The sequence below is a fragment of the Podarcis cretensis genome (genome assembly GCF_951804945.1).
Source record: "Podarcis cretensis genome assembly, chromosome: 2".
Taxonomy (NCBI): Eukaryota; Metazoa; Chordata; class Lepidosauria; order Squamata; family Lacertidae; genus Podarcis; species Podarcis cretensis.
Window position 1 is genome coordinate 5,577,598 of NC_137171.1, and position 15,037 is coordinate 5,592,634.

Below are 15,037 nucleotides of genomic sequence, written 5' to 3' on the forward strand. Positions count from 1 at the left end.
CTACAGTATGGGTACCAGATGTCCCCGTTTCCCGGGGACAGTCCCCAGATCTACAAATCTGTCCCCGGACAAAATCCGTCCTTGGATTTATATTTTAAGTGTTGTAGATTTATTAGTAGTGAATGAATGTTGCATGGTTCAACAGCACAAGACACATCATATGGGGACTTATGGCGAGGCAAAATGGCGGATGCCACGGCAGCGAGCAGCTCCTGAAGCCAGCCAGAGCCAACTGCGCTACCAGGCTGGCTCTGGGCTGCTGAGACTGCCGCCGCCACTGCCGAGGGGGAACTGGGGATGCCCGGCGCGTCAACTGGGGGAACCACTGACACACACACCCCACGAACCAAATCGAGCTGGGAGTGAGAGCGCCCAGCCACCTGGCCAACTGCCCAGCAGCGCTCTGGGGCCAGGAAAACCCCAGAGCCGACACAGGGAGAGGGAGGAGAAGAGAAAAAGGAAGAGGAAGGAGAAAAAAGACGGGAGCCCCGACCTTGCTGTGCCGCTGCTGCTGAGGAGGAGAGGTAGGAGAGCATCGGGAGGGGAAGGATGCGTGGCCGAGCCCAGGCCCGACCCGAAGATATTACTTCTTTTTTTAAAATAACTTTTTGAAAATAACCTTTTTTTCTCTTTTTTTTTTTAAAGTGTCCCCAGCTTCTTAGAAAAAATCTGATAACCTTAATCTACACAGAGAAGCACTGCACAGAGATGGAAAGCAGGAAAATCAAATAGGATTCCCTCAAGGGGGAGGGAGGAGGGTTCTGGAAGGAAGTTGTATGGGGAACTAAATAGGGAAGCAGATGATAAAATGATGGATCAAAATAGTTAAAGATGCAGAAAGGGGAGCTTTAGAAAGCAGGAAACCTATCAAGAGAGCAGGAGCAGTTACAAATTGCAGGAGGGTGCTAAATGCAGCAGCCGTTTTTTGCAAGAGGGTGTGAACATGTGCTTCTCCCCAAGCCACAGCATCTAGCCAGAGGCTGCTGCCTTCTTCCTTCCACTCTGAGATGCAGTTTCATTTCTTCCCTCGTGCAGAGCAGTGAAACATGGAAAGTTACAGGTTGATGGCTGCAAACACCCTTCTAAGACAAAGCAGCTGGAAGGTGAGCAGAGGGAGATAATACTACTACTACTGCATAATAATACGTAGCATTTCTATTGCTCAGAATCTTTGCATGTCCACTGCTATAGGCCAGTATTATCCCCATTTTGCAGATGAAGCCCGAGGCTAACTGCCTCCTTGTTTTCTTTGCCATGGAGAAGGGGAAGGAAAAACCTGGGATGCCAGCAGAAGCAGTGAGATTCACCCACAGATATTTTGCTTTCCATAGGCCTGGTCAAGACACCCACAAGCAAACTTAAGGATGGAGCAGGGCATGGAGTTAGGCATCAAAAATGCAGGAGTGCAACAGTGTATACTACTCAGCATCACTTTATGCAGGTTAAAAGACGCCTGATTGATTGTTGCAAGAAAGTAGGTTCTGAGGACAGTCTGGGGCCACACGGTGCAGCCCCTCAGCAGGTCTGGACAGTATGAGTATGTATGACATCCACCCTGGAAGGAAGGTGGTGTTATAAATGCACCAGATAAAAAGCAGCCTCCATGTGACTAGGAAGGAAGATTTACAAAATCAAATCTTTAGAGGCTTCAGAGGCAGCTGGTACAGGCATGTGTGTCAAGGCAGACAAACAGAGAAAACATTTTAGTGGGCGAGTAACTTTCACGTGCTCCCTTCTTGGACCTGGGATCACCGCCCTGCAACCGTATTTTTACCAATATTTGCCTACTCACCCACCCCTTTCAAAATAAGCCTTGCAGGAGCAGGAAAGCGACACCCACGGAAGCAGCCACGCATGTGAAGCCGGGAATGCGTAAATATTCCGTATGAGCGCATCCAAGGCGAGGGGATCTGGGCATGGCTCGAGTCCTGCGACCCCAAAGCTCGCGCCTTCTTTTGCTGCTCCTTTTCTTCCCTGGGGAACTTCCTCGGCGCTACGAGACCCGGGGGAGGAATCCCGGAGCCCCCCCCACCCCACCCCCCCATGTAAAACGGCCTAGCCCAGCTCTTACCCAGGCGGGCAGCTCGCTCTGCCCCAGGCTTCGGCCCAGCCCCGTGGCGCTCAGCGCAGCCTCCTCGTCCCCCAGGAAGAGCCCGGCCGCTCGCAGCGACCGCTCCTTGCTCATCCGCCGGCCCCGCCAGCCCATGTACAGGGCCACGCCGGCCACCACGAAGCCCAGGCTCAGCCCCGCCCGGCCCGCCAGGTACACCGGCAGCAGCCACAGCAGCCGCCGCCCGATCGCGCCCAGCGCCGCCAGGGCTTCCGCAGAGCCGATGCCGCCGGGCAGGCGAGAGGAGCCCGAGGAGACCCCCGCCGCCGGATCCGCCCCGGCCGCCGCCTCCTGCTCCGGGGCCCGCTCCATGCCGCTCCCGCCCCAGGAACCCGCCACTCTCGCACTGCGGCTGAGCCCGCAACTCGCCAGCTCCCGCGGCTGCGGCAGTCCGGGAACGAGTCTCGCTCGCTCCGCCCGCCGATTGGAAGGCCAGCTTCCGAGGGCGGAGCCGAGCTCGAGGCTGGGCGGGACGCCGCGCTCCGTGATTGGGCAGAGGGGGAGGAGGAGGAGCCGGGCGGCGGAGCGAAGCCGCGCCCCTCCATCCCGATTGGGCGGCTGCCGGTCCGAGAGAAAGAAAGTAACGAAAGGCTGGCCCCGCCCCCTTTTCTCTCTCGGGCTGCAGCTCCTTCGGGCTGGCCGCTGTCCACGCGGACAAAAGAACTGACCCTTCTTTCTTCGAAGGGCTCCGCTGGGTCTTGGGCGGGGAGAGAGGGAGGCGCGGTAGCCCTTCTGTGGTTCCGTAGCCTCCGGGCGCAAGACGAGCTGCTGCTGCTGCTGCTGTTTTTAATTACAAGAGGTTCCAAAACAAAGTTTCCAACCACATTACCAGCACGCAAGGCTTCCTCGCCCATTCAGAGAATTGTAGAATTGGATTGGATTGGATTGATCTTTATTACGGCCATTGGCCCGTTACACGACAGTTTCCCATACCAACATATTAAACTTGAACCTCCAAATTTAAAATCGTCTAAACTTACAAAAGACAAACAGGAACCGAAGCAAAACAAAAACAAGGACGACCATCATACATTACAATAAATTTGTAACCTATACATTGCCCTCTGCTCATATATTAATCAAGGATATCAATGGTGATATCGCCTAAAACATAGATCATGGTTTAAAACAATGGTGATATCACCTAAAACATAGATCATGGTTTAAAAGGGTTATCCGAGCCACACAGGAGACCGTTTCTCTTCTTTAGGGATAGGACGCTGATCAAGAATCTGGCAACCATGAGTGATCTTAGGGGGTCATTGTCAATTAGTAGATATCTCAGTTTGGCTTCAATCGTATCATCAGCAATTCCCTTAAGATATTGAGCAAGAAACTTGCTCCTGGCCGGTAAGTGAAAAGCACAGTCAAAAATTATGTGATGTAACGATTCCGGTGCCCCACAATTACAATCACATAAGAGCGATATCTGTCCATTGGAGAATCTATTTCTCAGCACATTCGATGGGAAGGTGTTGAATCTTGCCTTTACAAAGGCATATCTATGAGCTGAGGAAGTTAAGGAATTCAAATAGTTTGGGAGCCTTAAGAGGGGTAATAAACCAAGATTTAGAGGTGAGAGAATTGTAGATTTAGAAGGGACCTTAAGGGTCATCTAGTCCAACCCCCTGCACTGCAGGAATCTTAACTAGATCATACATGACAGATGCTTAAAAACCTCCAAGGAAGGAGAATTCCCCACCTCTTGCGGGAGTCTGTTCCACTGTCAAACAGCTCTTCCTGTCAGAAAGTTAGTTAGTTAGTTATTTTCTGTACCGCCCTTCACCGGAGGAGCACAGGGTAGTTTACAATTTGTTTAGTCGTTTAGTCGTGTCTGACTCTTCATGACCCCATGGACCAGAGAACGCCAGGCACTCCTGTCCTCCACTGCCCCCCGCAGCTTGGTCAGACTCATGCTGGTAACCTCGAAAACACTATCCAACCATCTCGTCCTCTGTCGCCCCCTTCTCCTTGTGCCCTCCATCTTTCCCAACATCAGGGTCTTCTCCAGGGAGTCTTCTCTTCTCATGAGGTGGCCAAAGTACTGGAGCCTCAGCTTCACAATCTGTCCTTCCAGTGAGCACTCAGGGCTGATTTCCTTCAGAATGGAGAGGTTTGATCTTCTTGCAGTCCATGGGACTCTCAAGAGTCTCCTCCAGCACCATAATTCAAAAGCATCAATTGTTCGGCGATCAGCCTTCTTTATGCTCCAGCTCTCACTTCCATACATCACTACTGGGAAAACCATAGCTTTAACTATACGGACCTTTGTTGGCAAGGTGATGTCTCTACTTCTCAAGATGCTGTCTAGGCCTGTCATTGCCCTTCTCCCAAGAAGCAGGCGTCTTTTAATTTCGTGGCTGCTGTCACCATCTGCAGTGATCATGGAGCCCAAGAAAGTAAAATCTCTCACTGCCTCCATTTCTTCCCCTTCTATTTGCCAGGAGGTGATGGGACCAGTAGCCATGATCTTCGTTTTTTTGATGTTGAGCTTCAGACCATATTTTGCACTCTCCTCTTTCACCCTCAATAAAAGGTTCTTTAATTCCTCCTCACTTTCTAACATCAAGGTTGTGTCATCTGCATATCTGAGGTTGTTGATATTTCTTCCGGCAATCTTAATTCCGGCTAGGGATTCATCCAGCCCAGCCTTTCGCATGATGAATTCTGCATATAAGTTAAATAAGTTTACAATAAAAAAGCACAAAAATACATAACATAGTAACAAACAAAAATAATATCCTCCCCACACACAGAATTTTCACAGACTCTACAAATCAAAGCAATGCACACCTGTGTTACAGCAGCAGCAAAGGTGAGGCACCACGTGTGAATGGCATTTGGATGTTGTTGTTGAGTCGTTTAGTCGTGTCCGACTCCTGGTGACCCCATGGACCAGAGCACGCCAGGCACTCCTGCCTTCCACTGCCTCCCGCAGTTTGGTCAAACTCATGTTCGTAGCTTCAAGAACACTGTCCCACCATCTCGTCCTCCGTCGTCCCCTTCTCCTTGTGCCCTCCATCTTTCCCAACATCAGGGTCTTTTCCAGGGAGTCTTCTCTTCTCATGAGGTGGCCAAAGTATTGGAGCCTCAGCTTCACGATCTGTCCTTCCAGTGAGCACTCAGGGCTAATTTCCTTAAGAATGGATGCTTTTGATCTTCTTGCAGTCCATGGGACTCTCAAGAGTCTCCTCCAGCACCATAATTCAAAAGCATCAATTCTTCGGCGATCAGCCTTCTTTACGGTCCAGCTCTCACTTCCATACATCACTACTGGGAAAACCATGGCTTTAACTATACGGACCTTTGTTGGCAAGGTGATGTCTCTGCTTTTTAAGATGCTGTCTAGGTTTGTCATCGCCTTTCTCCCAAGAAGTTTGTATGTTACTGGACTCCAACTTCCATCAGCGCCAGCTAGCAAGACAAGCAGGAGGAATGATGAGACTCATAGTCCAGCAACATCTGGAGGGCTCTGTGACTATTGTGTGCAGAGTTAATTTCCCCCACTGAGATTCAAGAAGCCACATTCATCTTTTTACACTTCTCTTTTCCAGTGTAGCAAGACTTCTAGATGGCGTTGAATCTTGCTTGCTTGCTTGCTCTTTATAGCCATTAACCAGAGCTATCCTTCTGTTTCTGGAATTACAGTATATGAAAATAAAAGTGTAGTTTGGAACGTTATTCAAATTAGCTACTCAACAGTTTGAGAGAAAGGAAATGACTGAATAGGCCATTGGTATTGTACTTTCCTCAGCACCATGTGCTTATATTAATACAAATGTTTTAATTTCACACTCTTTTTTTAAAATGAAGTCTAAATATATAGGAACTATCCATACAGCATGCTACAGTTTTGAGGGCCTTGTCAATATTTGCCTCATTTTAACCACTAGCTGTCAGTCCAAACTTTGCTATCCCCTCTTGATTCATGAAGGCGATCCTGTATCTCATTTAGTTTTGAACCAAAACATGAAGTGTGACATGAGGAGCCTCTAGAATATCCTCTCTGTAAAGTTAGAGAACCTCTCCCTTTAAACAACACTTGTTTAGACTTAAGAGAATTCAGTGAGATCAATATTTCTAGTTGGAGTCTGAGGCTTCATTTAAAGTCCAATTCTGTAAACTGTTCAGGGACCTTCATTACTGGGTAGTATATTTCCACTGATTTTCATTTAAAAAAATCAATGAAATAAATACATTCCTCTTTAAACCTCAGTAACCAAATTTTTAAAGCGCTCAAAACTATCCTTGGCAAGGTATATATTCCAATTAGTTTTTATTTCATTGACTCTACCCTTTTCAGTGTGGCTTCTCAGCTTTCTACTACACCCCTTATTTGAGAGAAAATATGTGATTATGTTAAATAACCACAACTTTTGTAGTAAAATTCTAATGTCATGTTGACGGGTATCCTTAATGCTGGTGAATTCTCTAGATGGGTTCCATAGACCAGTTGCAAGTTCAAGGGCTGAATGTTCAATTACAAAAAATCATAGTAACAATTTCTCTTTTATCAGGCAAACTGTACTGGCTTTATCTTATTTGCATGTTGCAGCTCTGTGTACATTTCCTCCTCTTTCCCACTACCCCCACACTAACAACTGTGTCATTTCCCACTACCCTGCTACTTACTGAAACACAAACAAACAAACACGCTTTCCCTACATCTGAATTCCCAAGACTGATGCATTTGCCTGCTTGTAACACTGTATTATGAATACAAACACTGTCTATGAGGATTTGTGTGACTTCTTCATGCTCTGTCAAACAAGGTTTAATTTAAGCAGGACACTGAGGCTCAGAACACATTGATAATAGAGCAAAAATTCATATAAAAAGTTGTTTTCCTTACTACCAGGTACGAATGCGCAGGTCACAAACACTGGAGAAGAGGGGGCAAGACCTTCTGAAACAGGCTTGAAGATCTGCACCTTGCCATTCTTTAAACAAATGTGGTCCAACAGCATCCTCTTTCCATGTCTATTGCTCTCATCATCTAGGAAGCTCCTGACACCATGCTTGCTAAAGAGCTGTATGCATTCCTCTAATGCAGTGGTTCTCAAGCTTTTTTCTCTGGGCAACAATTTCAGAATATAAATTTGCTTGTGCCACACCAAATTTTTTATTGATAAGAAATACATTGGAAAACAAAAAGATTTATAACATAGAACACAACTACTTTATAATATGATCATGGGGACATACAGAAAGTTTAAAACAATGCGGCTACATAAGAACATGAATTATTCCTAAAATACAATATTGATTGTCCTTGAATCTCCCTGCCACACTTGCCACCCTCTCCTGCCACACCAGTGTGATGCATCACATCCCTTCAGAACCACTTTTCTAGTGAGTCCTCCCCTCCCCCCGCAAAAAATAAGGTATATAAATGGGCAGAATTAAGTCCTACAAATTTCATAGGAGCTACGCTGACCTGCCGCTTGAGAGTGTTGTCTTACCATTCTGCCAAGGAATGCTACAGTAATACATTTGATATTTGGGTGTCACATTACTGGGTGGGGATTTCAACCTACAGTAGGTCTAAACTGACTCCTTGACAACGATAATATGTTTGGTATATTATATTGCAGTTGTTTATCTGGCCTGGTCCTGCCGGGAAGCAAGTCAATTGTACACGTGCAAAGGTAGTAAACAGAGCAGTTAAGAGATGAACAGACTAATCCATGAAAAACACACACATTCCTGCAGGGATTTATTTTGTGGAATTCCAACTGAAAAGTGTGTGTGTGTTTGTGTGTGTGTGTCTGTAGCATTTGGATCTTCCATCTTAGGCAATAATGTACCTTGCTTTTGCTCTCCTGATTACTATTGTGGCATAACACCACGGTCTCTGCTTAACCATCTGCTAAGGCAGCTTCCGCATTGGATTCTTTGGGCTCCTTCCTTACCTACACCAGACTTGAAGCAGGCACAGGCAAACTCAGCCCTCCAGCTGTTTTGGGACTACAACTCCCATCATCCCTGACCACTGGTCCTGTTAGCTAGGGATGATGGGAGTTGTAGTCCCAAAAACATCTGGAGGGCCGAGTTTGCCTACGCCTGACTTGAAGTAAGGAGTGGGGGGAATGAAAGCACCATCGTGTTTTCTCTCCATGGCTAACCTATTTGGGTTTACGAGGTGGTCAGATCCCAGGGAAGTCCACATTTTTTACTTCCGTGACCTGGAAATTGTGCCACAGAATACACAGACGTTACAGAGCTAAAGAGGGCTGTGGTTTGCTCAGCCATTAAGGCTCTGCATTGTCATTGCTGTCTGAAGCTAAAGGAAAGCACAGGAAAGGGACAGGATTCCTCCCAAGGTCACCATGCGCATCAGTAACCTTATTCTTATGCAGAGTGAGGTGTGCACCCCTAAGGCACTGAATCCTAATTTCTGCACAGGATCAGGCTCCATTCCCTTTGCACATTTATAGACTATTCATGTGGTGCTTGGCAGGAACAAATAAATAAATAAATACTTCCTGCATTAGCTGATTACATTTCTCATAAGCCTATCTTGCTAAAAGCATTTTTTGTGCAACAGAGTAGCTGTTACTTGCTGAGCAGATATCACAGGACGAGCAAAGAAGCTTTTTAATACACAGCCGGCAGCTGAGGCCATCTTGGCTTACTCATTTTACTGTTTAACCTAAATTACAGACCGTTCCAGAACACTGTTACAACACAAGAAAAAGCACCATTAATGATGCCACTTAATGAGGTCTTCATCAAATATTATTGGCAATGAAATTCAGAGTTCTGTATTAAATTGCCACACGATTAGTGTCATGGACTGGCTGGACACAGAGGAATCGTGAGAGGCACCAGCTGGGGAACCCCCAAGGAAAGAAGGATCAAAGCCCGGGGAGTGGTGGTGGTGGGACAACAATGAGCGGTCAGAGGAAGAAGAGGGAACAGATGGGGAGGAGATGGTATCGGACGCTGAAGAGGTAACAGGATTTAGTGAGCAGGGAGAGTCTGTGGAACAGAAGTCCGGAAGCCGAAGCCGAAGCAGGAAAGTGGGAGGACGGAGGCCAAGAGGCAGAGATGAGTCAGGCTGGTGAAGAAGCCAGGGTGTCTTCCCCTCCTGCTGTGACAGCCTCCTCTCCCCCAGGACCTGGAGAGGCATGAAGTGAGAGGAGCAAAGGCGGGCATAGCAGTGCAGTCTCCAATTGGTTGGGAAGGACCCTGGGGAGCAGGAGTCAGGAGCAGGTCAGCAATAAAAACACCAGTGTCAATGATGTTAATTCTTTGTTCAAAGAAACCAAAACAACTCAGGCCTAATGCTCTCAACAACTCTTCCCAGTAGGTCGCAAGGACTGAAGGTCCCCATCTTCCCACAGCTGTCTAGGTCCCCTCTTCTCCAGAGTATTTCCAAGCAAACAAAAAATAAAAGCTAGAAGACAATTTTCTACCTGCGTTCCCTTAGGAGATGTTTGCTCATGCTGCCACTTTCAATTATAACCGGGTAGAAATGATGGGAGGAACAAGAACATCTTGTTATAGGGAAAGGGAAGAGTACAGACACCCACACGCCCACATGCCCCTCCCCAAAAGCTGGCTATGGGAGGGTCAGGAGAATCTCCAGAAAGGCATGCTGTGGAGGAGAGTTTCCCGTCTCCCACTCAATGAAGAATTCGAACTCAGGTTGCAGCGTCTACCAAAATCTTTAATGCTCAGATCAGTGTGATACATGGGCAAAATGCCGTTCAAAGGCACAGCAGGTGCTACACATAGCCAAGTAACCAAAGACATTGATCCAGGAATGACACATACCCCAACTTAGGAGCTAACCCCTCTAAAGCCCCCTCCCCAATAAAATATTTGAAGGGACTAGCACTGGCGGAAGAACAGGGGTGTAGGGGGGGAGCACACTGCCCCCAGTGACATGATCCCGGTGCGGTGCCATAGTGGCTGGTCCCCCCTGTGCTGGATGCCACGCCCCCACATGCGGCGCACCATGCCCCCAGGACGCATGCCACGCCCCCGAGATGCGCCAGTCACACCCCCGCCTGCTCTCCACCCCTCCCCGGATCTTGAAGCTCTGCCACTGGAGACTGCCCCCCCCAAAAGAAGTTGATAGGTATTGCCATTAAAATGGTGTGTGTGTGCCAGGTCATGTGATTGATTATGTAGGGAGTAGCTTACCCCCCCCCCCAATATTTTATTCATGTTGGCACCCCAGCAACCTTGTTATTAGGGAGTGGGGTGGGCACTAATTTCTTATCCATGCGCATTGATCCCATGTTGAAAACAAACACATTTGTATCCACAGTATTAATGGGCTAAGGGACTTTTTTATGTGTCTTTATGACCAACAGGTGGTGGAAGGAGTGAGCCAGATTCTAGTGAGTGAGACTGTCCCTGGCTATAGTACTGGTTTTAGCCCTCTCACTGGTCAGAACTGAAGGAGCTAATGGGCCGAAGGATTAGGAGAGGGAGGCTGGGGATATAGGTTTAAAATGGAAACTAAAACCAGCTTAGGTTATATTTCTTTTTAAAACTATAGTTAATATTTATTTTTTAAGTAAACAAAGGAATCGTATGGCACGGAAGAATTATTATTTACAACTTTAAAAAGAGATACAACAAATCTTAATTTAGTGGCTCCCTAAAAAGTGTTAGGAGAGGCAATAAATTTTAAGTTAAAGGAAGCTGAAAGAAAATAGAAGGCCATCAAAGAATTAATCCTAATAAAACAGGGAGAGTAAATTGTGGAGAGATGATGGAGTTTGAGAAAGCCCCCAAAAGAAAGCTTAGCCAAGCAAAATTTAAACTGAAAACTCATAAAAATACCAAGATGAAGATTTTAAAGAGAATCAAGAAAAACGAAAACACCTGATGACTAGAAAGGCCAAGGGAAAACTAAGACGAAGGAATGTGAGGGGTGAAATCAAGTTTATATATCTTTCGACCAACAAATCTTTGGATGTGAAAAGGAGAACAGGAAAGGACAAGTAGGTGGATATGAAGTCTGCTTCAAGCAGAGTGAAGAATAAATACAGAAAATATAAGGCTTTTCATTTAAAAGGCAACTGGAAAAGCCATTTAATAAAAAGAACAGGCTGGGGTTTCTGTTGCCGAGGTTGTTAGCATCATCATTAATTTAATTTCTATACCGCCCTATACATGAAGGTCTAAGGGCGGTTCACATAAAATATCAAATACACAAAATCAAAACAAAAATAACCCAATAAAGGGTCACCAGAGCATAGACAACCGTGGTTAGGCTATCCCTGTCCAGATAGGGGAGTACAGTGGTGCCCCACAAGACGAATGCCTCGCAAGACGGAAAACTCGCTAGACGAAAGAGTTTTCCGTTTTGGAGGTGCTTCGCAAAATGAATTTCCTACGGGCTTGCTTTGCAAGATGAAAATGTCTTGCGAGTTCCTGGGTTTTTTTTCCTCCCCCCCCCTTTTTCTAAGCCGCTAAGCCGCTTACCCGCTTATCTGCTAATCCGCTAAACCGCTAAAAGCCGCTAATAGCGCTAATCCGCTAAGCCGTCACTGGGCTTGCTTTGCAAGACGAAAAAACCGCTAGACGAAGAGAATCGCGGAACGGATTCTTTTCGTCTTGCGATGCACCACTGTAGATGGGCCACCAGCCGAAGCTGATGGAAGGTATTCCAGGCCACTTGTCTCTCTCTCGACAGAGGTCATCGTACAGGGCGACCAAGGCAGTTTCTGTGCCAAAACCAGGCCTAAACCCTGATTGAAATGGATCCAGAAAACCAGCTTCTTCCAAGAGCACCTGGATCTAGTCTGTGACCACTTGCTCCAGAAGTTAGAAAAACCAAGATTGGGAAGATTTTAACACAGGTGAGCCTTAGAAGTGAGAAGGGGAGGGGGATCCAGGGGGAAAGAAGGCTGTGCATGTGATAAAGAGCAAAGCAGAGGGGGAGAAGGCAACATAGCTCCTTCTAATTTCATGTTAGCTTGTTGAAAAAAATACTTTGCAGCCATTTTGTGATAGCGTCTTGGGGACTATAGAGAACCTCCTTCACTGATGGGCAGAACTTCATTTTATTTATAATGTGGCTTCCAAGGAATAGAATAACAAACCCTCTTGAGCAGCTAGCTAAAAAGTGGTGGAATTTGGCATAGGAAGCTAGGAAGAGGCATCATCATCATCTCCCACCCTTTTCCCTGATGGGAATATAGGCAACAGGAGCCACTTCAGATTGGTGAAGCTAGAAAAGAATGAAGGCACAGAAAGAGAAATAACTATTGATCCAGAAAAGGTTTGGAAGCCACTAGGATCAAGAACTGGTTCTGGGGGAAGCATAAAAGGGGGAAATAACTGAGAAAGCCACAAGGAGGAGCAGCAAAAAGCAACCAACCAAGGGTGAGAGTATTATACCTAACTGTAGTTACTGGGCAACTGCAGAAGAGGGTCACCAAAATATTGTTGAGTTTTTGTTCCTTCAGAGGTGTATAAATCCAGAAGGTTCCAAACATGCCAGCATTTTGGATCCTCACTAGTAATTCTGTTCCTAAGGTAATACATTTAGAATACCCATTTTAAAACCGGATGCATCAAACTGCTTCATTTGTCTGTAACAGTTGCCTTGCTAATTTCAGTGTGAATAAGCAAATAATGCATTTTGAGGGTGGATCCACTGTTGGCAATGGTAGAGGTGGCATTGGAGTGAGTAGAGGTTTTCACCATTTTGTCGGCCATTTTTAAGCAAAAAAAGTCCAGCAAACGTTTAAGCACATCCATATTCGTAATCAGGAAAGATGAGCCTTGACCATTTTTTCCTGTACATAAAGGGCAGAAAATTTTGTCTGCTGATGGTAAGGCTGAAATGACTGAGAAAATATTTGAAATCTTATGAATCCTGACGCTCTGGCCATTTTTACTCACACATAAGGGGGTGGCTGATTGTTCCACTAATGACCAGAGAGTGGGCCCATACAAAATAATAATAACCCACATTTGTGAAACATTTTGGAATAGAGGTCTGTACCCCTATCTCGATCACTGCAGATGGTGACAGCAGTCACGAAATTAAAAGATGCCTGCTCCTTGGGAGAAACCTAGACAGCATCTTAAAAAGCAGAGACATCACCTTGCCAACAAAGGTCCGTATAGTTAAAGCCATGGTTTTCCAGTAGTCATGTATGGAAGTGAGAGCTGGACCATAAAGAAGGCTGATCGCCGAAGAATGGATGCTTTTGAATTATGGTGCTGGAGGAGACTCTTGAGAGTCCCATGGACTGCAAGAAGATCAAAAGCATCCATTCTTAAGGAAATTAGCCCTGAGTGCTCACTGGAAGGACAGATCGTGAAGCTGAGGCTCCAATACTTTGGCCACCTCATGAGAAGAGAAGACTCCCTGGAAAAGACCCTGATGTTGGGAAAGATGGAGGGCACAAGGAGAAAGGGATGACAGAGGACGAGATGGTTGGACAATGTTCTTGAAGCTACAAACATGAGTCTGACCAAACTGCGGGAGGCAGTGGAAGACAGAAATGCCTGGCGTGCTCTGGTCCATGGGGTCACAAAGAGTCGGACACGACTAAACGACTAAACAACCCCTATCTCCTGTAGATAATGAGGCATGTAGCTCCCAATTTTCTTTGTCTGGGGTACATGTATGTCTCTTTAATGCAGAAAACATGATCCATTAATGCTGAGACTTTATTAATAATTTAATTTGACCAAAATTGTATTACTGGCTTTTTGGTGAAAACCTGCATGATAGGATTGATAGTTGCTGGGTTTCTGACAAATACTAAAATTTGGATCCTCACCAGTACTTCCGTTCCTAAGGTGATATATTTAAAAACCTGGTGTAGCAAACTGCTTCCTTTGCCTGTAATCTCTTGTTACCTTCAACTGCGATTGTAGCTTCTATAAGAAAACTTTTGAATTATCAGAGGGGCAATAGGTACTAATAACTAAAAAGTGATCTCTAAATGCTCTATTGTAATTATAGCAGCAATACAGTTGTGTGTCTTCTGGCTGAAGGTCAACTAGGTGAGTATCTTGTGCTTGGCTGAGGAGAAAATCTCTGTTGTGTTCTGCCTGCAACTCTTTGTACAAAGATTCTTTCAGGTCGCAGTGAGGGGGACCATTCAAACACCCTGAGCCTGTTGGAGAAAAGGTAGGCTCTAAATGGAATAATACATCCAATGTGCAAACTAAATATTACAAAGAGTTTGTATTGAGCAATGTTGGTTATTCAACCACTTTTTCAGAAGAGCTGCGAACTCGAAAGCCTAATGCAGTCGCTCTCCGTGCTTCTACCTGGAGGGACTTCTCGTGTCGGGACACTGCTGCAAGGGAGGCCCTTTCCTGTGCCATCACCACACAATAAGGTACATCTTTTGGTGGGACAGCCAGCCTTGTTTTGTTCCAGCTCTTTTTTTTTTACAGACCTCACAGAGCTACCTGTGCCTGAAGCAGATCTGCTCCATTGACAAGTAAGAGGCAGTGTCAGAGCTCTTGATGCATCAAGTGAACATCCGCAGCGTAGCGCTGAGAGACACCTGCATCTTGATTGCGCTGCTTTAGGTAACCTGCTGTTTTTGCTCCTGGAGGGGAGGGCTGCTGAAGACCCTAGTCTCTTCCAGGTGCATCTCAGTGACACAAGAAATAGAATTTTGCAAGCCTTCAGGAACCTTAATGGCAAGTGAACTTCACACTCCACAATTCAGTGATCTTTTTCAGTACAATCCTTTTGTGCTGGCCTCTCAATTTCCCCTCGCTTGATCTCTTCCCAGTTCTGTCCAAGAGCCCACCACACTCAGGTGAAGCCAGCTCTTCCTGCAGAAGTCAGGTTAGTAAGAACAGCTGTGTTCCATTTCTCTGGAATTGGTGGGAATGGGCCGGGGACAGACTAATCAGTCCAGATTGCTTTTCACAGACCAGCAGAAGGAACTGCCAGGCCCATGAATTCACACTTCAGAGAGACAAACA

The 15,037-nt window shown here is 46.2% G+C and overlaps 1 protein-coding gene across 1 annotated transcript in view; it reads right to left on the reverse strand.

Moving 5' to 3' along the window:
- Positions 1 to 2,437, reverse strand: part of ESYT1 (extended synaptotagmin 1) — a 59,454-nt gene extending 57,017 nt beyond the window's left edge. Inside the window, exon 1 of the mRNA XM_079966658.1 lies at positions 2,072 to 2,437. Within this exon, the coding sequence (XP_079822784.1) occupies positions 2,072 to 2,422 (351 nt within the window). The 5' untranslated portion in view covers positions 2,423 to 2,437. The remainder of the gene's footprint in view (positions 1 to 2,071) is intronic.
- Between the last annotated feature and the right edge of the window lie 12,600 nt (positions 2,438 to 15,037).